General features: G+C 33.8%; 1 protein-coding gene across 10 annotated transcripts in view; it reads right to left on the bottom strand.

The window, feature by feature from the left end:
• The window catches only part of MYO9A (myosin IXA), a 263,829-nt gene that overhangs the window by 180,371 nt on the left and 59,709 nt on the right, over positions 1-23,749 (bottom strand). For 9 of the 10 annotated variants that reach the window (XM_077881727.1, XM_077881731.1, XM_077881728.1 and 6 more), the window contains exons 4-8: positions 18,346-18,408; positions 10,900-10,999; positions 9,161-9,217; positions 5,867-5,964; positions 1,733-1,859 (exon numbers count right to left, since the gene is read on the bottom strand). In XM_077881727.1, coding sequence (XP_077737853.1) covers positions 1,733-1,859; positions 5,867-5,964; positions 9,161-9,217; positions 10,900-10,999; positions 18,346-18,408 — 445 coding nt within the window. The remainder of the gene's footprint in view (positions 1-1,732; positions 1,860-5,866; positions 5,965-9,160; positions 9,218-10,899; positions 11,000-18,345; positions 18,409-23,749) is intronic. The other variant, XM_077881730.1, reaches the window with a different exon arrangement.

Below are 23,749 nucleotides of genomic sequence, written 5' to 3' on the forward strand. Positions count from 1 at the left end.
AACAGCAAAAAAATGGGAAGAACCAAGATGTCCTTCAATAGGTGAACGAAGAAACAAACTATGGTGCATCTACACATGGCATTTTACCCAGCAATACAGGGAAATGAGCTATCAATCCACAAAGACACATGAATGAATCTTAAATACATACTGCTAAGTGAAACGTGTCTGTCTGAAAAGGCTGCATACTATATAATTTCAATTATGCTACATTCTGAAGAAGGCAAATTTATAGAGGTAGTAAAAAATCAGTGGTTGCCAGGGGTTTGAGGAGAGGTACTGAACAGGTGAAGCAGAGGAGATTTTTAGGAATGAAACTATTCTACATGATACTGTAATAGAGAAACGAGACATTATGCACTTGCCATAACCCATATAGCACAAAGAACAAATCTTTTCAGACACTGGAGGATCCTAGGAAAGAATGCAGACCATGACAAGAGAATCTAACTATATGACAAATATATGAAACAACCTCAATTAAAGGAGGAAAAGGTGCTAACCTAAGTAACTGGAAATTAATGGAGTATGAAAAACTAAAACAGGCAAAAGGAATACTACACTTTATACTCTAGCTGATAAAGTCATTTCCAATAGCAGTGCACACATACATAAATACATAAACACTCCGATACATGCACAGCTGATCCTTGAACACCACCAATTTTAACTATACAAGTCCATTTACATTTGAGGTTTTTTTCAATAAATACAGTACTATAAATGTATTTTCTCTTCCTTCTGAATTTCTTAACATTTTCTTTTCCCTAGCTTACTTTATTGTAAGAATACAGTATATAATGCATCTAACATATAAAACGTGTGTTAATCAACTGTTTATGTTATCAGTAAGGCTTCTGGTCAACAGTAGGCCAGTAAGTTTTGGGGGAGTCAAAAGTTATAAACAGATTTCTGACTGCCGGGTGGGGGGGTTGTCTCCCCTAACCCCTACATAGTTTAAGGGTCAACTGAATAGTAAAATTGAATAATTAAGTAAATGAACAGCAGAAGGTAGGATATAGCTTCCTCACTGTGAAAATGGGAGTTTATAGATCAGAAGGCTAGAATGACCCACGTGATAACGTATTAGTTAGGAACATCAGTACGACCTCATGTTTATCTTTATATAGCTATAGCCGGATATATAAAAACATCTGTAGTATGAATACACACAGGTTCGTAAACAAACACGTATTTCCTTGTTCAGTCAGAGGAGAAGGCCTATAAAAAATGATGCTCCTTTCAAGATGAATGAGAAGTCATCACTCCAGGAAGAATGAGTTAATAAAGACCTTAGTTATAGGAAGAAGTATGGTAGGAGATGAAGATCTCTGGCTCCTATTTAGACATGAAGAAGAAAATTTAATTTACTTTTCTCTCCACTCATCCAGATATGCCATCTTCAGATACTCTAACCACAATCTTAGTATGAAAAGAAATCTCAAATACAGAAAAACTATCAACGGCTCAGAATATGATAAAGTCTAAAGTAAAATATTGATCCTATCCAGCAAATTGAAGGATTATGGATATCTAGGCCAAAGAGGCAGACAAGAAAACTCAAGCCTTCCATAGATTCTGGCAAGATCAATAGCAAAAATTCCATCATTTGGAGAAATATTATTAATAAAAAAGCATTAACCCATTTAAACTTAACCAAATAATTACACAAAATTAAAAGTGAGAAGTTACCCAGTATTTGAGAAATGACAACTGAAATACAATTACTTACTTCTAATAATTCTGAGACAATAGGCAGAACTTCAGGATTACAGATATCTATGGAGTCATCCCGATAGGTCTTCTTTTTATAACAGATATTACCCAAATGGAGTATGGCTGAGAGAAGAGAGAAAATCCTGTGAAAACAAAACCATAAATTATAGCTTGCTTATGTGCAGTCTCTAAACTCATTTCACTGCAAAATTCTAATCAAGCAAATTAACCAGGACAAGTATGATGTATTTAGTCTTCATAAAAATAAAAAATATGGAAATAATAACTGTAATAAATAAGATCTATTTATACTATGTCAAGTATGATGCAAAGTGCTTTACATAACCTTACTTTCAGCACTGTACCACTGGACATAGTTGTTTGAAGAGGATTTGCTATTGCCTGATTCTGTATAGTGTTTCAAAGTCCATATCTTTCTAAATGCTTTTCATCTTGCCTAAAATGCCCTTCCCTACATTGTCTATTTCAGAACAACTGAATCAGAATCTTTAAAGGCAAGGTCTTAGAATCTGTATTTTTTAACCAAATAGCCTAAGTGATTTTTTTATTCTTAGTTCCATTTAAGAAACAGTTTCGTACGTCATACTGCGCTGCCGTTGATAAATGCTTTTAAAACAAACAGTATGAAGCCATTGGGGTATATTACCTAATATCAGGCTTCTCCTGTAAAACATCTACAACTGAACCCTCCCTTCTATTCATTCTTCCCTTCTGTCTCAGAGGAACACATACATGACCCTCTTCCAGTCAACAACAACTAAATCCCTACTTGTGCTCTCTATCTCATGAACTCCAGTTTACTCCAGAACTTTATTATAACTATTTCCTATCTCTTACCTGAATCTACAAGAAGTTTCTATCAAAATAATCTCATCTTCAGTTTTCTGTTACTTTAAAAAACCCATCCTAGATCCCACATCTCCTTACCTTCACAAACAATCTTATTAAACTGTTAACCCATACTCCTTTTCTTCACTTTGTCATTTTAGTATCATATCCTGACATCTGACCCCATTAAAATATCTCAGAGAAGTTACCAAGGATCTCCATGTAACTAAAAAAATATATATTATATCCTAACTTACCTGACCTCTCAAAGGCATTTAACACAGCTGAACATTCCATCTAAAAGCTCTTCCTGAAAATTCATATATATATACACATCTTTGTGTCTTATCCAATTATTCTCTTATAAATCTGTTCAGGGATCCCTGGGTGGCGCAGTGGTTTGGCGCCTGCCTTTGGCCCAGGGCGCGATCCTGGAGACCCGGGATCGAATCCCACGTCAGGCTCCCGGTGCATGGAGCCTGCTTCTCCCTCTGCCTGTGTCTCTGCCTCTCTCTCTCTCTCTGTGACTATCATAAATAAATAAAAGTAAAAATTTAAAAAAAAATAAAAAATAAATCTGTTCTACCTGCAAAATTTTAACTATGTGTTTTCTGAAAATTAGGATGTATTCTAAATAAAGACACTGCTTTAGGAACCAAATAGCCACACTTTCAAAGGTCCTGAATCCACATCTAATTGACAGATCTAATTTTTCAAATAATTTAAAACTGTAAATGTTTCAATCATTAACATGACTCAAGCAAAATACAAGTCAATTATAAAGGAATAATTTATAAACATACTGTGGTAAATTAGAGAGGAAACTCAGTATCAAATGACCCATTATAAAGACTAATGGAAGCCAAAAGACATAAAAACACAAATTCATGGGCCACTTACTAAAAAATCATTTTTAGTAGGAGTTAATATGGTTGCTAATTACATCGTTTTAGAATCTGGGGTTCAACAATCAGCATGTTAACATTTTCTCACACCCAAATATGTGATGCAGAGTCTCCAATAATAATAAATGTTATATAAACAATCTAATATACTATAATAATTCAGTATTTAAAAATTTACAAAAATGAATTTTTAAAAATCCCTGTTCTCAAAAAGCTTAAAATCTTGCATTGGAGATAAAACAACAAAAACCCTATAATATAAGGCAAGGTATCTTAAAATACTAAGGGTAGAAACAATGCATAGTTAAGAAAAATTTCATTAAAAAGGGAGAACAGGAGGCACATGGCTGGCTCAGTAGAGTGTGTAACTCTTGATTTCAGGGTCATGAGTTCAAGCCCACAGAAAGTGCAGAAATTACTTAAATAAATAAATATATAAACTTAAAAAAAATTAAAATGAAGGACATGAACAGTACTCTAAAGCAAACAGGTTTCGATTTACATACCAAATTTTAGGATGCCTGCAAAGTTATGTTAAAAGGAATGCTGGGTTAGATCTGAGTGCAGGTGAAAGTAATGTTGTAATTTATTAGCACAGTCATTCATGAGCAAAAGAGAAGGGAATCATGGTACATATGATATGCTATCAAAAAAAAAAAAAACCTGAAAGTATTTCAATGATTAAAAAAGAGATAAGATGGGTCCTTCAAGAAATGAGGACAATACTGGACATTCAGAACACAACATAGTGTTTTAGAGGACACTATCAGTCTAGTTAAAATGCAAAACTTGTGTTAGGGAATATCTGAAGATAATATCTAAAAGATAGAGAAAGGTCAAATTATAGGCCAGGCTACTAAGAACATATATTTACCAGTGGTTTCCAATACGGGATACAGTGATATCAGAAAGTATAAAAGACACACAATCCCTTGGTGCATGAGAAGTATATATATATTATTTTCAACTTATGTTATCTAAAAAAAAAATTAAATTAAGTTTCACCATCACTTAATATACAGATTGACACTTAGATCCATATATGTCAATCAGTCAAGCGTCACATGAAGTAAAGGGGATATGCTGAGGAAAGACTATAAGTAATAAGGCATGGAGGAACTAACTGTAGGGTTACTCTCATTTACTAAATAATTTCAGTGAATTGCAGTTTATGTGATCAATTAAATGGGCTTGCATATTTACATATTATGTTATTTAATTTTAATTTATCTTTCAAAAAAAGATTTTGGCAAATAATCTACTAGCTCAAGATTCATAGTAATCAAAAGCAAACAAGCAAACAGCAGAGCTGTCGTTCTTCTACTTTTAGTGTGACTTTAAAAACTGACAATATAATCAGATCTGACATAATTAATTCCCTTTCCCAAAAAATAGTTCTATTGGGGCACCAGGGTGGCTCAGTCTGTTCAGCATCTGCCTTCAGTTCAGGTCATGATCCCAAGGTCCTGCGATCAAGCCCCTCATCAGGCTCCTGCTCAGCAGTAGCCTGCTTCTCCCTCTCTCCCTGCCATTCCCCCTGCTTGTGCTCTATCAGATTAAAAAAAAAAAAAATCTTAAAAAAAAAAAAAGTTGTTACTATTTTTTTTCTGATGAGAGTCAAGGTTATTTGTTTCTTTAATTTTAAATAGATTTATTTTAAATATAATTTGCTTCATCTCTATCTCAACATGTTTACATTTCTATTTTGTTTATAATAAAATATGTACAATACTACAGACATAAATTTACAGAGGAAATAAGGGAAAATTATGTTTTACTGATAGGTATGCATGCCTTAATAAGATTCGAGATCAATGACACAGAAAAGAAGCAGCAATAAAAATAGTATTATAAGGCAAGTTTTTAAATAAGGTCTATGGACCAACTTCAGGAACACCAGGAACTCCCTCACTTGTATGCAAATATTTATGGATGTACATTTTTATAGGAAGAAGAGCTCCGGGATCCCTGGGTGGCGCAGCGGTTTGGCGCCTGCCTTTGGCCCAGGGCGCGATCCTGGAGACCTGGGATCGAATCCCACATCGGGCTCCCGGTGCATGGAGCCTGCTTCTCCCTCTGTCTGTGTCTCTGCGCCTCTCTCTCTCTGTGACTATCATAAATAAATAAAAATTAATTAAAAAAAAAAAAAAAAAGGAAGAAGAGCTCCAACTTTCAAGAGAACCTCAAAGAATTTATAATAAAAAAAAAAAAAAAAGCAAAGCAAGTCTGCTAGAAAAGTAAATGTTCAGAGCAATGTTTAACAAGGTAGGAGGACGCACTAGATCAGGAATATCTGTTAGAAAATTCTTTCAAAGGACCAAGGAAGGTGAACTTTTGAAAAACACATGATGATTTGTTCTCTACCAAGGGTATAAGAATACAATAAACAAACTCACTGTCTTCGTGTCTTGGGAAGAAATCCTACCATTTCCATGGCCAGCTGTAAGCGTTCAAAGTCATGCCTCAAATCTTCCCCCTCCACTGAGAAGCAATCCTGCTTATTTAAGAAAAAGGGGGAAGAAATCAAGATTATCTATTGAAAAGTAAGATAAGCCTCTTCAGAAATACAGTAATTCTAGTTAAGTATTCCTGTGTATAAAAACTAGAACTGGTGAAATATTTAGAGAATTCTTATTACAAGTATGCAAATTAAACACATAACTACCAAAATACCAGTAAGCTACCTTTTTTTCTCCCTTTTACAATTACCAAAGCAAGTTATCTCAAAATAACTTAAGATAACAGAGCTAGCAATATTATAAAATGTTCTGATGCCAAGTTTGATTTTGAGTGGTACTGAAGAGTTCTGAAGATCCAAAGCATTTCAGAGAGCTCAATTCCACAAACAAATGTTATTTATTCGACAGATATTTAATAAATGTCTATCCTTATACAAGGTGCTGAACTAGATCCTGAGACACAAAAATAAATTTTAAAAAGATGGTAATTTAGTTGATAAATGGAGCCTAGATTTATATAAAGATGTTTATATTAATATTAGATATAGTAAAAATAGTTCCTAATAAAACTATATAAATATGATTCTCAATCAGCAAAAGAATGTATATATGAAAACCAAAAATCTGCAAAAAACACACATTAGTAAAGATAGCTGTGAACTACCAAATACAAAAATATTTTGAGTAATCCTTGCATTTCAGCTCCCAAAAAAGTCAAATACATATGTAATCTTTATCTTTATAAAATAACTTTTTAAAGCCCTTTCCTATATATTCTCAGTCCCTTACATTTACATTTTCAAAACCCTCCTCACATGTATTTACTTTTTAAATATCTATCTAACTGGGGAATGTTGTTGTATAAAGTACTCAATAAATGCATTAACTGTTATCTATTTTATTCACTGCTGATCTCCAGCAACAAGTCAGTGCCAAGAAGAAAGCATGTAATCACTAAAGTAAATATATAATCATTGAATTATTGAATAAGTACTGAATTAAATGAAACATTCCTTTTTGAGAAAGTACTCATTTATATTTTTAAAACTATCAAGTATCTAGCATTTATAATCTGCTTTTGATCCTTTAAGAATGAGTTAATGAATAATATAAAGTTTTAAAGTAAATATAAACACAAGGAGATAATAATGTGTACATATATATAATTATATAAACATTCAATATGGAAGAAAACAGGCTCAGAAGTTAAATAATTCACCTAAATGACAGGGGTGGCCAAAGGAAAATCTGTCCAGTTCTAAATCCTCTGCACTCTCCCAAGCAACCTTAGTTGCTTGAGCTTATTTACTTAACGGGATAACCCTGAATAGGAATTAAATCAATATATAATGGGAAACAAGAGGTCTGTTGTTAAAGGCAATTTTCTCACCACTGTTCTCCTTGGGATCATTTATACAATTCTGTATTATGTATGATAATATAGGCAAATTACAGAACAGTCCCTAACAATCCTCTCTTCTTAAAATGCTAAGTCGCATAAGTTCTCTTAATTCAGAGGAAAAGTTTAGTTTGCTCCAAGTACACTCTGAGGAGCTAAGAGGAAAATACAAACCAACATATCCTCAGATTGACTGCTTGCTTTCATTAATTAACTCGTGAGAAAAAGCAACAGAAATTATTCAAAGTTCAAACAATAATAGATTGAAAATACAATAAGTGAGAGGCTAGTGATGAAAGATATACAGGGAGGAGTATGGGTACAAAATTCTACAAGGAAAGGATGGATAATGATGATTTTGATAAAGGCAGCGGCTCTGAGAACATGTACTGTATACTTAATAAATAGTAAACACTTTACCAAGCTGTTTAGATGTACTAATTAAATTCTCACAAAAGTTAAAGATCATTTTTATCCCCTTAAATAGATCACAGAAACAAAAGAATTATGTGACCTGCTCAGGTTCTCAAAATTAGTAAGTGGATAGGCCAGTATTCAAGTCAAGTCTGTATGCTTCAGAGCTCAATTCTAAAGCATGACATAGACTGTCTAAGTAACGGCAGATCAGTTCATAATGTCACAATAAGCTCTGTACAGGCAATCAAGGAGTTTAGCCAGTCTCCTACCTACTTCCCAATAAGCCTTAGTCACTTGATGATAATAGTCACTTGATAATAGGTGACAGATGGAAGCTTTTCAAGAGGGGCAAAACAGCATAAATTTTTTCTACTAAAATTTATCAGAATCTATAAATTTAAATGTCTAAAATTTTCCAAAATGTAAAATCTGAAACCATAAATAACTTGATATAGTATGAAAAGATAATGCAATTAAACTTTGTATGAAGAAAAAATTAATGTCCATAATTCTTGATCCTTCTCAATTCTGAAATAGACTAGTTTTGTAATTAGTAAAGTTTGTAATCACATGCAGTGAAAATTAAAGTCACAGTTATTTAAAGCAAGGATTAAGACATGTTATATTTCCAGACGGAATAGTTAATAAATTAGTTCATTAGTAGATATAGATGAGTGCAGGTTTTCAAGCCTTTACATCAGACCTCACAACAAAGGGAAGGAAAAAGATTTTTTGTGTCCTTTTTTGATTACAAACTATTCCTTATAAAACATAAAAATAAAGCTAAATTTATCTATTCATTTTATATTACATCATACATGCCCTTAAATCACTTAATTAAAAACATAAAATCATCTTATTTCTAGGAATTTCAATTCTTAATTTTTGGAAAGTTACATAAAGACTATAGCCTCTTTTGCTACTAAAAAATTTTCCAAAAAAAAAAAAAAACCATACATGTATTCATCATGTGAAAAGACTGTTAAATGACACATAAAACAGGGAGGCTACAACTTTTTAAAATAAACAATACATACTACTCATAACATGTGAGTAATGAAACTACTAAAAATATGGTTGAAAAAATACACCTCAAGAAAAAAACCTGTAGTTATAAGAATCCACATCAATGCTGAAATCAGGAATGCAATCAATTTATTGTCAAAATAAATACAGACTAAACATGAGAAACATGAGAATAAGTTTTTTAAAAAATGAATTGACTGGTTTTTAATCCACAGACCATAAATATACATATAAATCAATTCAAAAAAATTAAACATTAATTTCTCTTCTTTTCTAGATTCTTTATATTTCAGTTGATTTTCTGTCTAGGTCATGAGATAGGTGCAAATGAGCAAGGTGAGTGAGGGTCCTTTAACAGGAACACAGAATATTTAGGTACTTGTACTGACCGGCTCAGAGTCATAGCAATAATCATCCCAGCTCTGTCTGAGGGGTTTCTTTGTTATCTGAAAGTAAGGCAGATTAGTTAGGTAGAAGTAATGGTTATCATTCTTCTCTAATCATTTCTTAGATGTAATATTCAGTTAGTACTGCTTCTACCCAAAGAGAGTTATTTTGTGTAACAGCATAAAACAAGAAACAACTAGCTAAACATTCAGATTCTGGGAGATCATATATTATTGCAACCAATCCATACTTGCTGTTTTCCGGTGACTCTGAGATTTGGCTCAGTCTCATATTCTATGAATGCTGACTACTTTATGACAAGAATATGCATGGTATGGCCACTGATAACAAAAAGAAATCTGGAAGAAGAGTAATAAGTTCTGGGCTATCAGCTCATTTAAAAACAATTGTTAGTTTTTAAAAAAGTAAATAATCACTCAAATATCTATAAAGAGTTTAACAGAGAAAAGAAAAGGCTCAGAAGCTAACTCGATGATTTTTTTTAAATCTACATAATTTTATTACAGTAGAAATGTCTAGTATTTTATCAGGAAATGATAATTTAAATAACTTTGAAATCAATATATTAATACAAAGTTATATTAGTTTATATAAATACATAGTTTCAAAATTAAGAGATATCAGTTACATAGCAATATGTTGGGAAAAGCCTAATATGTTACTTTCTTTTTTTTTTTTTAAGATTTTATTTATTTATTCATGACAGACACAGAGAGAGAGAGAGAGAGACAGAGACAGAGACACAGGCAGAGGGAGAAGCAGGCTCCATGCAGGGAGCCCAATGTGGGACTCGATCCTAGGTCTCCAGGATCACACCCTGGGCTGAAGGCAGCACTAAACCGCTGAGCCACAGGGCTGCCCTAACATGTTACTTTCATAATCTTAAATATACACTACAACCTTTCATCCATCATCAAAATGTTAGTTTCCTTACAAAATCTTCATTAACGCATTTATTTCCATAAAGGCATTTATTTCCATGGATATTATATCTTGCCTCAATCAAAAAACCAAGGAAAGATAATCTGTTATTTAAGTGATGTATTGTATACCAATTCCATTAATATTGATTCTAGAATTTTTATTAATATGAGAAATAATAAAATTGGAAAAACCACTGTAATGAAAAACTACCAAGAAATTACCCTTAATTATGGAAATTTAAGAGTGAATTCTGATTTTCATAGAAAAATACAAATTCTGTAAGTCATTCCTTTTGATGAATTTCATATCAAATAGGACAGTTGCTAAATTATAAAAATAATCATATTCTAAGTTAGTATCATAATATCATGCAAAGAGATATATGTATTAGACTTCAAAATATACAAAAAAGGTTTCAAGTAATCCCATGCAAAGGACAAACATTAAATATTAAATATTAGTAACACTCAACATGCTCTTGTCTTTAAAAGGTAAATCACTTGGAAAAGACTAATCCATTTTTCTAACATGTAGGTACATATATAAACAGTTTATTATTCTCTGAAAGAGTCTCACAAAAAGCAAAGGGCACACATATAACTAACCTCTTTCAACTCATATGAATAAATTTCGAATTTGAGAAGCCTATCACATGTATTTTTAGACTGCATGTGTGAAAATGCTAGTTAATATACATTACTAGATTTGGGAAACAAAGTATTAGGAAAAAAACTTTCCCCAAGAACTAAAATTTAATAATGTCCTATATTTCAAAATACATTTCATCAACTCTCACCTGATTGAGATAATGATATTCTTCCGGTTGTTTAAGATGGAATGCTAATCTTTCTTCTTCACTTGCTCCTGCCAGGAGGTAATAAAATACATGATAGTTCCTATTGGAAAAAAAGAAAAGAGTATGGTTTTAAAATGAACATGATCTATGGTTATCATTTAACAGAAAAAAGAGCAAACAATTAGTAACATGTTTCAGCTTTGTTTCATTTTTTAATACAGAAGTGGTAAGGTCAATATTTTAGGTACTATAAAATGAATGTTTTGAATGCTAAACTCAAAAGAGAGGGGTAAAGGCAGGTATATGGCAAAGATTAAAACCTCTGAAAATTCTCTTTCCATAAAACCAATTAGAAAATTGGCAAATTTGCAGAATCAACTTTTTCAGAACTCTGAAAATTAACCAAAAGCTTATAACAATAAAAGATTTACATCAGAAAAACAGCTCAATCTCAGTAAGAAGTGCAACCTTATAACCTTTTAACTTGCCCTATTCCATTTCCTGTTCACCAGATCCGGGGTAGCCTTCAAAATCAACAGGTTACAATCATGATGGACACCATAACTCTGACAGCCATCAAGAGGACAGAACAGAGTTGGAAATCGTTCAGAACCTCATTTTCTGAAAAATATCACTACTTGAACCATCTGGTGGTTCCCTGGAAGACCCCATGTTCAAAACTGTCTTTATTGACCTGACTCAGAACCCAGTGTAAAAACCTTTTCCCCAGGGGCAGGTGTAGAAAATTATAGGCAATTGTTTTAACATGTCAGCTACATGAAGCAATGGATAAATGTGGGGCAAACAATAGGCTAACAAAAAAATTTAAAGGGAAATGTGATCTCCACACAGGGTTTTAAAAGCTCCAATATATTCCTGGGAATCTAGAAAGCCATGAACATGTGTAAGGCTATGTATGTGCCCACATCTTCAGCCTTCTCAGCAAAAATCAAAGAGGATGCTAAACTCTGGTTGACCTTGAAGGGATGCACAAGCAGGAAGTTAAAATGAAGGCAAAATTATAAAATGGCTACCTGAGTGTTGAAGGCATGGCCCAATACACAGAAAGCCCTGAGGCAAAGACTAGGAAATTTACTGTTTCCAAGCACTTAAGAGAATCTCTATTTAATAATTAACTGACAACTAAGCTAAGCAAGCATATATCTGAATAGCCACACTTGAAACAGAACACAGACTTAACAAAATTAGTTAGAAAAAGTCACAATAGAAACAGAAACAAAAAGAACCAGAAATGCTGGAAAAAGGAGAATCTCATTTCTAGAGCTGCCGCATGATTATTTTAAATGTCCAATTATTATTTAAAATGTCAAATTTTCAGGCACCTGGGTGGCTTGGTAGTTGAGCGTCTACATTTAGCTCAGGTCATGGTCACAAGGTCCTGGGATCAAGTCCCTCATCAGGCTCCCCACAGGGAGCCTGCTTCTCCCTCTACCTACATCTCTGCCTCTCTTTCTCTGTGACTCTCATGAATAAGTAAGTAAAATCTTTTAAAAAATAAATAAAATAAAATGTCCAATTTTCAACAAAAATTTATGAGGCATGTAAAGAAACAAACTACAGTACATTCAAAGGAAAAAACACAATGATAACCATCCTTGAGGAAGCCCAGGCATGACTTACTATATAAGATTTTTAACCAACTGTCTTAAATATGTTCAAAGAGCTAAAGGAAACCATGTATAAACAACTGAAGTATAAGAATGATGTCTCATCAATAAAGACTACCAATAAACATACAGAACTTATTTAAAAATAATCAAAAAGGAATTGAAGAGTTGAAAAATATAGTAACTAAAATGAAAAACTATCTGGAGGCACTCAGCAGATATGAATGGGCAGAAGAAGACATAAGTGAACCTGAAGACAAGTCACTTGAAAGTAGTCTGAAGAAAAATAAATGAAGAAAAGTGAACAAAACTTCAGATATCTGTGGGAAACCATTAAGCAGACACCAACCCAGGAACAACAGAAGTCTCAAAAGGAGAGGAAGGAGGAAAATTAATATTTGAAAAGATAACAACCAAAAGCTCCCCAAATTTGATGAAAAAACAGTTCACACATCCAAGAAACTCAACAAACTCCAATGTAAAGAGATTCACACTTAGATAACCTCTGAAAAACAAAGACAAGTTTTTAAAGCACCATGAGAAGATATGCCTCATCAAGGAATCTTAATAAAAGATTACCAGCTGATTTCTCATTAGGAGCCATGGCAGGATAACATACTCAAAGTACTGAAGAAAAAAAAGCTATCAATCAAATATATAATATACCCAGCAAAGCTATCTTTCAAAAATAAGGGAGAATTTAGGATACTGCCAGATAAAAATTAAGAGACTTCAGAGCTAGCAGATGGGCCCTGTAATAAAGGCTAAAGGGACTTTTTCTAGCTGAAATGAATGGAAACTAGGCAATTTTCAATTCAATATGGAAAAATAAACAGCAGTAGTAAAGATAACAATGTAGCTAAATATAAAAGATAGTATAAACTTTTTTTTGCCTGTATCTTTTTTCCCTCCTATTAGAGTTCAAAGACACCAGCAAAAAACAATGACTAATTGGTATTGATGGGTCTACTACTATAAATATGTAATTTATATGATAATAATAGCACAAAGGAAGGGGAAAGGAACAGAGCTACCGAGTAGCAAAGTTATTTGTAGGCTATCAAAATTAGGTTGTTATTAATCCAAACTAGAACGCTAAAAATGTTAACTGCAATTACCAAGGCAATAAATAATAACTCATGAAATATGTAATAAAAGAAATGCCAATGGTATACCAGAAAACATTTACACAAAACAAGGCAGTTAATAGAATAGAGGGACTAAAACATCATTAAAAATATATAAAATAAAAAATATATATATATATATAAAATAGCAATATAACATTCATAAATCTTAGCAATTATATTAAGTATAAATGAGTCTGAAGGTTAATAACTGGCAGAAGGGATTTTTAAAAAGCCAATTACATATTATCTACAATAGACACCCTATAGACTCAAAGATACAAAGAGGTTGAAAGTAAAAAGATGGAAAAAATACCACGCAAACAATAACCAAAAGAAAGCTAAAGTGTCTATACTAACATCAGATAAAAGAGACTTTAAGACAAAAATTGTTGCTAGATGCAAAGGACATTTTATAATGACTAAATGTCCAATTCATGAGAAAGATATAGTAATTCTTTTTTTAAAAAAGATTTTATTTTATTTATTCATGAGAGACATAGAGTGAGAGAGAGAGAGAGAGAGGAAGAGAGAGATAGAGAGGCAGAGACACAGGCAAAGGGAGAAGCAGGCTCCATGCAGGGAGCCCGACGCGGATCTCAATCCCGGGTCTCCAGGATCACTCCCTGGGCTGCCGGCGGTGCTAAACTGCTGCACCACTGGGGCTGCCCAGATATAGCAATTCTAAATAAATGCATATAAAAACAGAGCCCCTAAATACACAAAGCCAAAACTGAAAGAACTGAAAAAAGAAAAAAAAACAAAACAAAACAAACAAAAAATTCAATAGTGCTAAGATACTGCAACAACCTACTTTCGACAATGAACAAAATAAGACAAAAGATCAACAATGAAAAAGAGGACTTGAAAAATACTAAAAACCAACCAACCCTAGAAGACATCTATAGAATATTCCATCCAACAATAGGATACATATTTTCTCAAATACCCATGGAACATTCTCCAAGTTAAAAAATGTTAGACTATAAAAAAAAGTCTCAATATAAAGGACCTAAAATCATACAAACTATATCCTGATGATCTTACAATGAAATCAGAAATCAGTAACAGAAATTTCCAAATTTCACAAATACATGGAAATTCAAAACATGCTTAGATAATAACAGGTTCCAAAAGAAATCATATAGGAAATTAGAAAATACACTGAGATACATGAAAACAAAAACAACGCGCCAAAATACAGGAATCACTGAAACAGTGTTCAATGGGGTCTTTATAGCTAGAAACCCATATAAAAACAGCAGAAAGAACTCATATCTAATCATACACCTTAAGAAACTAAAAAAAAAGGCAGCCTGGGTGGCTCAGTGGTTTAGCGCCACCTTCAGCCCAGAGCCTGATCCTGGGGACCCGGGATCGAGTCCCACATCAGGCTCCCTGCATGGAACCTGATTCTCCCTTGGCCTGTGTCTCTGCCTCTCTCTCTCTCTCTCTCTCTCTCTCTCTCTCTCTGTGTGTGTGTGTCTCATGAATAAATAAATAAAAATATTTTTTAAAAAAAGAAACAAAAAAAATGGGGGTCCCTGGGTGGCTCAGCAGTTTAGCACCTGCCTTCAGCCCAGGGCGTGATCTGATGTCCCAGGATCAAGTCCCAAGTCAGGCTTCTGCATGGAACCTGCTTCTCCCTCGACCTATGTCTCTGCCTCTCTCTCTCTCTCTCTCATGAATATATAAAATTTTTTAAAAATCTAAAAAAAAAAAAAACCTAAAAAATTTTAATTTAAAAAAAAGAGCAATCTACACTCAAAGCAAATGGAAGTGATAAACATGAGAAAAGAAACAAAACAGGAACAGTAAACAAATAGAGAAAAATCAACCAAAACTTAGTCCTTTTCAAAGATCAACAAAATTAACACATTCTTATCTAAAGTGACCCAATCTCAGGGGGAGATTGTTATGGTCTGAATGTATGGCCTTCAAAGTCCTATGCTGAAATCCTAGCCCCAAATGGTATTAGGAGGTAGGGCTTTGGGGGTTGATTAGACCATGAGTAAAGCCCTCATGAATGAGATTAGTGATTTTTTTTTAAAGATTTCATTTATTTATTCATGAGAGACGCAGAGAGAAAGAGAGAGGCAGAGACACAGGCAGAGGGAGAAGCAGGCTCCATGAAGGGAGCCTGATGTGGTACTCGATCCCGGGTCTCCAGGATCAGGCCCTGGGCTGAAGGCGGTGCTAAACCACTGAGCCACCCAGGCTGCCCGAGATTAGTGATTTTATAAAAGATATCCTACAGAGTTCCCTATCCCATCCCACATGAGGACCAAGCAAAAAGGTAGGAGTTATGATCAACATTCTGTAAACAATATACAACCATGCTGGCACCTTGATCTTGGACTTCCCTGCCTCCAGAACTCTGAGAAATGAATTTCTGTTCATTACCAGGCTGAGGTATTTTGTTATAGCAGCCCAAACAAAGATTGTAGACCTCAAATTCAGGAACAAAAGGGGGAACATTATTACCAACTTTCCAGAAATATAAAATAGTATAAGGGAATACTATAAACAATTTTTTTTTACTGACAAATTAGATGACCTAGATGAAATAGAAAAATTCCTAGGATGATAAAAACTACCAAACCTGGCTAAAGAAGAAACAGAAACTCTACAGAGACTTATAATAACTAAAGTGTTTGAATAATAATAAAACCTTCCACAAATAAAAACCCAGAACCAGATGGCTTCACTAGTGAATTCTACCAAACATTTAAGAATTAACCCAATCCTTCCCAACTTTTCCATCTCATTATGAGCCAATATTATTCTAACACCAAAACCAGAAAAAGACATCAGGAGGAAAAAAAAAAAAAAAAAACAGCAGTATCCCTTATGAATACAGACACAAAAAATAAATCCTCAACAAAATACTAGCAATCCACATGCATCAACTATTATACCAATAAAGATTATACATCCATTCACAAAGAGAATCCAGGAAGATAATAGAAAATCAGCTTCTAAGTTCTGGATCTTCACCTCTCTTGATTCTTTTTTTAATCCATGCTATATCCCTATCACTCCATTAAAATGTGTTAAAAAGGGATCCCTGGGTGGCGCAGCGGTTTGGCGCCTGCCTTTGGCCCAGGGCACGATCCTGGAGACCCGGGATTGAATCCCACGTCGGGCTCCCAGTGCATGGAGCCTGCTTCTCCCTCTGCCTGTGTCTCTGCCTCTCTCTCTCTCTCTCTCTCTCTCTCTCTCTGTGACTATCATAAATAAATAAAAAATTTAAAAAAAATAAAATAAATAAAATAAAATGTGTTAAAAAAAAGTTACTAATAACCTTCTAATAGCAGTATCTGTTAATTCTACAAATCTTTATGATGTTATTCTCCTTTCTAAAAAAGATTCTACAAATCTTTATGACGTTATTCTTTCTAAAAAACTCTCTTCCTTTCAAAAAACTTCTAATTTAGATTTCCTCATCTGCTAGTCACAAAATAATTAACAGAAAGTCTCAAATTCTAGTCCTAACCTGGCAAGTATTAATTAATGTTAGCTATTAATTACTGAATATAATTATAAGGACCACACTAAGCACTTCATAAATATTATTCCATTTACTCCTCTAAACAACCCTAAGATAGTTTTCCATCAGTGAAATGGGAATAAATATCAAAGGAGCAGCAAAGCTAAATGAGATGCCAAAGGCATATCTAATATCTGGATGTAGGTCTCTTTATTTTCAAACTCTGGCTCTTAACTTTATTTAGTCTCAATGCGGCATGAAGCAAATCATTTACCTCTGACATTTAGTGGTGTTTTTTCCCCTGACATTTGGTTTCTTCATCTGCAGGAAGTTACATATATCATCTCTAAAGTCCTGTATACCTCATACATTAAAATGAAATTAAGTGCTTTATTAAAAATCTTCTCAAATTAGAAACAGAATACTGAAACATAGGAAAAAGTTCAAAGGTACAAGGCTTGTGAAAAGTTAACACCTGAGCTACCACTGTTTTTGTGTTGGGACACTTTGCCTAGAATTTGGAAAGGGTAACATTTCCACATGCAGGCGTATCTCAGAGATAGTGTGGGTTCAATTCCAGATCACTACAATAAAGCAAATCTCAAAATAACATGGGGCAAATAATTTTTGGTTTCCCAGTGTATATAACAGTTTACATTTACACTACACTGTAGTCTCTTAAGTGTACAATAGCATTATGTCTAAAAAACAATGTGCATCCCTTAATTTAAAAGCACCATATTGCCAAAAAATACTAACTATCGTCTGAGCTTTCAGCTAGTTGTAATCATGGATCAGAGATCACCATAATAAGTACAATAATAATGTAAAAGTTTGAAATATTGTGAGAATTACCAAAATATGAGACAGAGACACACAAAGTGATCAAAGGCTATTGGTAAAATGGCGCCAAAAGGTTGCTGGAACAGTGACTTGTTCCACAGGGTTGCCACAAACTAATTTGTAAAAAACGCAATATCTGTGTAGTGCAATAAAACAAGGTATGCTTATATTCATTAAAAATCTCCTAGCAGCCTCTGAAAAAGTACAATGTTCTGCCCATGACAGAAAGAGGAATTACATGGAAACCATGATGCAAGGTTTAAGGTGAATTAAAGGTCATCATATACAAACATCCTAAAAGTTGATATGCATAATACAAATGTTAACTTGATCTAATTATACTAATAAAAATATGTACCGTTCATTATGCTCTTGATAAACGAGTCTGGACTTCTCCAGGAGATATTTTTCAACATAGGCACTAGAAGAAAAATAAAATTGGTTGATATAAATAAATCTTTAAGGTAGATAAATATTTTTCAAAGAGGATGCAAAAGTATAAAGAATACCATGAAGATCATTTTAGTACATTTACATTACAATTGTGTTATAAATGCTGTTAGTGTTATCTGTGTTAAATTCACAGACTTATAAGTCTTTTTTTTTTCTTGGCTCTCAATATGCAAAATAAAGTCAGAAGTTCAAAACATAGCACACAAGATCTATCCATGGCATAGACCTTTACTTTATTTCCAGGCTCATATGCCATTACACATTCTTTCAGATATTATACTTTGGAGTCAAATGACTAAATAAGGCTCAAAGACACACTTTCTTAACATATGCATACTACTGCCACATTCTGCAATGTATTCATTTATTATTTAATGATTACTCAATAAATGTTCATTAATTTGGCACTGTGCTAAGCAATGTTCAAACGTGGAAACAAGTAATACACTATCTGTTCTCAAGGAACTTACAAACTAGTGGAGGAAATATATAAACAAAGGGCTATCATACGCAGTTGAAACAGGCTTTATTATAGAGCAATGACCAGCATACTATGGATATACCAAGAGAGACAAGGAAGATTCAATCCAAGAAGGAAAAAATTATATAAGGAACAATTCCCAGAGAGGAAAATACAAAGCACATAGTAAACATTCACAAAATCTATTTGGTGACTGACTTAGTAAATGACTCTGAAATCTGAAAGACTGACCAGAAGACAAGGAGAACTTCTTTATGCAAAGGCATAAAAGAAGGAGGGCACTTAACCTCACAGTATCAAGATAATTAATTTATATGGCTAGAGACTAAGACAGACTAGTAGACCAGATGAAGAAGGACCAGTAAACTATGTACCAGAAGAATGGAATTCATCCTGAACGTAGTGAAGAACCAAAACACAAATTGTATTTCTGATATATCATTCTCTTTATCAAACCTGTGCCTCTTCAAGTCTTCAATACCTCTTATCCAAATTGAAGCAACTGGTTAAACTCCCTCTGGAAAAGAGGATCCTATGGTCTGAAATTTAAAAGCTTTAGACAACTGAATCCAAATTACATAGCACAAACCTCTTGGAGTCAAAAATCTTGCTTTTGAGCGTTTATTCCCATGAGTTCCTTCCTACCACATGCTCAGTATTTTAGTCACTCCCAATATCCCTCAAGCATGCCATTCACTACCGGCTGCACTGTTTGTGCTCTTCCTCCCACTTCTGATTATACAATCTATACCTACTCTCTCTCCAACAGGCCCCATTCATTCATAAAATGAAGGTCAAATGTGCCTTCTTTGCAAACTCATTACTACTACCACTACCAGTAATTTAAATGTATCACAAAAAAATAAAATAAAATAATAAAATGTATCACTTCCTCTGAGTTACCATTATATCTAGTCTAAACTACTAAAACAGGTTCTTATCCATCTAAAATAGGAGAAAGGGAACTAACAAAAATTAGTATGTTAAATTATTTTTAGTATAGTTGACACATGTTACATCAGTTTCAGGTGTTCAGGCAGACAACATAGTGATTCAACAAGTTTATACATTATACTATGCTCACCAGAAATGTAGCTACTATCCCTCTTCATACCCCATAAAAATATCATTGACTAATTCCTTATGTGGTAATTTTTAGCCATGACTTACTTATTCCATAACTGGCAGCCTATATATCACACTCCCCTTCACTCATTTTCCCATGCCACCACCCCTCTGGCAATCATCAATTTCTTCTCTGTATTTATAGGTCTGATTCTGCTTTTTGTTTCTTCATTTGTGCTTTATTTTTTTATAAATTTATTTTTTATTGGTGTTCAATTTGCCAACATATAGAATAACACCCAGTGCTCATCCCGTCAAGTGCCCCCCTCAGTGCCTGTCACCCAGTCACCGCCACCCCCCGCCCACCTCCCCTTCCACCACCCCTAGTTCGTTTCCCAGAGTTAGGAGTCTCTCATGTTCTGTCTCCCTTCTGATATTTCCCACTCATTTTTTCTCCTTTCCCCTTTATTCCCTTTCACTATTTTTTACATTTGTGCTTTAGATTCCATGTAGTACATTAAATTCTTACACCCACCCTGCATAGCAAATATTACTGCCTATTTTACAAGTGGAGAAACTGATGCTCAAAGATATTAAGAACATGCAGCTAGTAAACAGCAAAATTATGATTTGAAGCCAAGTCTATTATAACTACAAATGGCTCCCTTTTTCTTTTTTCTATTTTTTTCCCTTTTTCAACTATACCAACATTCTCCTAGACATCTCTCCATCCCCTCCAATCCATAAGTCATACTGCTATGTGAATTATTTACCCATAAAATAAGATCTACTCATGTTATTCCTCTACTTTCACTTGATACTCATACTAAAATAAGTAAGGGTGAGCTAATGTTACATCTACTTGGCTTTTAAAATACATCAGCATAGAAAAAAACTAGATAGACAAAGCAAATATGGCAAAATGTGATAACTGTTGAATCTAAATGGGCATTGTTCTACTATTCACTTCTGTACATATTTGACATTTTTAATAATAAAATTTTTAAAATCTGCTTCCTAGCATCAAAAGGATAAATTATAAACATTACAGCTTGATTCACAATCTGAAACCAAAGCCAATATACTTATCCTCAAGTACACCAAGCTCTTGTTATGATTCCATTCATTTGCTAATGCCAATTCCTCAATTGGCAATGTAATTCCCCACTTGTTCTGCTTAGCAATTTTTCAAGACCCAAGATAAAAATCACCTTTCTTTGTGAACTTCTCCAGACACATGCTTCAGTAACTGCACTTATCTCATTTACTGTAATCATCTTATGTAAATATATCTTCCAAAAAAAACTATAAGAATTTTGATGGCAGAGAACGTGTACTTTTTTTTTTTTTTTTTGTCTTCAATGCTTAGCATAGTGCCTGGTACTCCTTAAATGTTTGCCTAATGAATGATAAAATGAAAGATGAAAATGTTTAATATATATTTGCTAAGAGTTAAAAATTTTCAATATGAAAAAATGTTTTCAATATGTATGTGCTGACATACTAATCAAGATGAAGATTTTTGCTTATCACTATTGTGAGATAAAATTTAACCTTTTCAGATAATTACTTAACATATAAAAGTCCAAATTCCTTTCAAAAAATGGGAAAATCTGCCATTCATAACTCATGAAATTGTCTTAAGAATCAATGAATAGATATAATGATACTTTCTAAGTTACAAAGCAACATATACAACTGTACCTATTAACATCTCTTGTATCACAATCATAAATACTAGAAAAGTGCAACTTGACAACTTGGCTGCCTGCCATCTTTATTAATAAAAGTACCACTGTACCTTTGGAAACATGGTTTTCAAATCAGAAAGGAAATGAGTTTTATGAGTCCTTGCCATTGAAGGACTTATCCTTCTTGTTTTGTTTTTGTTTGGGGGGTTGGAGAATACACATACTTTCGATCAAAATTTTAAAAGTGGTAAGCATAATTAAAATAGTATAAAGGGCAGCCCCAGAGGTGCAGCGGTTTAGCGCCGCCTTCAGCCCAGGGCCTAATCCTGGAGACCCAGGATCGAGTCCCACATGTCAGGCTCCCTGCATGGAGCCTGCTTTTCCCTCTACCTGTGTCTCTGCCTTTCTCTCTCTCTCTCTCTCTGTGTCTCTCATGAATAAATAAAATCTTTTAATAAAAATAAAAGAAAATAGCATAAAAAAGAAAAATATTGACCAATCTCACTTATTAATATGGATGCAAGGATCATAAATAAAAACTAGGAATCAGAATAGAACCAGTTTATAATGTGCATGCATAAATATGTGTACATATGTATGTGAGTGTGTGTATCGTTGTACTAACCAAGTGGGACTGTTTTCCCAGGAACATAAAATAACCCAATATTACAAAAATAATAACACTGACAGATCTCAGAATGAAGATCATGCTAACTAATCTTCAAAGATGCCCAAAATGCATTTGATAAAATGCAATATCATTTTGTTACTCAGAAAACCACTCACAGAAAATTTAAATGGATGACTAATTCATTAACATGATAAAATGTCCTAAAGCCAGTATTTTACTTAGTGAATAAAAGTAAAGTCATTCATATAAAGGTCTGAAACAGTATTATTTGGGATCAGACAAGAGACAAAATAATTAAAGATAAAAGAACATAAAAACAGGTAAAAATATCTATTTTTGCAGATAAATCAAGAAAAGGTAAAAGAATACTAAAACTAATACAAACAATAAAATTCAGTAAGATAACAAAATACAAAATACACCTGGCACCCCGATGTTTATAGCAGCAATGTCCACAATAGCCAAACTGTGGAAGGAGCCTCGGTGTCCATCGAAAGAAGAATGGATAAAGAAGATGTGGTTTATGTATACAATGGAATATTCCTCAGCCATTAGAAACAACAAATACCCACCGTTTGCTTCAACATGGATGGAACTGGAGGGTATTATGCTGAGTGAAATAAGTCAATCGGAGAAGGACAAACATTATATGTTCTCATTCATTTGGGGAATATAAATAATAGTGAAAGGGAATAGAAAGGAAGGGAGAAGAAATGGGTAGGAAATATCAGAAAGGGAGACAGAACATAAAGACTCCTAACTCGGGATCCCTGGGTGGCGCAGCGGTTTGGCGCCTGCCTTTGGCCCAGGGCACGATCCTGAAGACCCAGGATCGAATCCCACGTCGGGCTCCCGGTGCATGGAGCCTGCTTCTCCCTCTGCCTGTGTCTCTGCCTCTCTCTCTCTGTGTGACTATCATAAATAAATAAAAATTTATAAAAAAAAAAAAAAAAAAAGACTCCTAACTCTGGGAAACGAACTAGGAGTGGTGGAAGGGGAGGAGGGCAGGGGGTGGGGGTGAATGGGTGATGGGCACTGAGGGGGGCACTTGACGGGATGAGCACTGGATAATGTGAGAAAAATCACACTTTTAATAACAAAAAAACATTAAAATAAGATACTTAGGAATAAATTCAGTAAGAAATACAAAAATGTTAAGTATTTCTAAATAGCACAAAGAAGACAATTATCCCCAAATTAATATATACATTTAACATTAGTCTAAAAAAATCAAACCATAAAAAGCATGGATGAAACTTTAATACATAGTGCTAAGGCAAAGAATCCAAACTGAATAGTAAAGACTACATACTATATGGTTCCAACTATAGGACATTCTGGAAAAGGCAAAACTAGAGGTGCTACAAAAAGATAAGTGGTTGCCAAGGGTTAATGGGTAAGAAGGGAATGAACAGGCAAAGTACAGAGGATTTTAAGGTAG

The sequence above is a fragment of the Canis aureus genome, chromosome 32 (genome assembly GCF_053574225.1).
Source record: "Canis aureus isolate CA01 chromosome 32, VMU_Caureus_v.1.0, whole genome shotgun sequence".
Taxonomy (NCBI): Eukaryota; Metazoa; Chordata; class Mammalia; order Carnivora; family Canidae; genus Canis; species Canis aureus.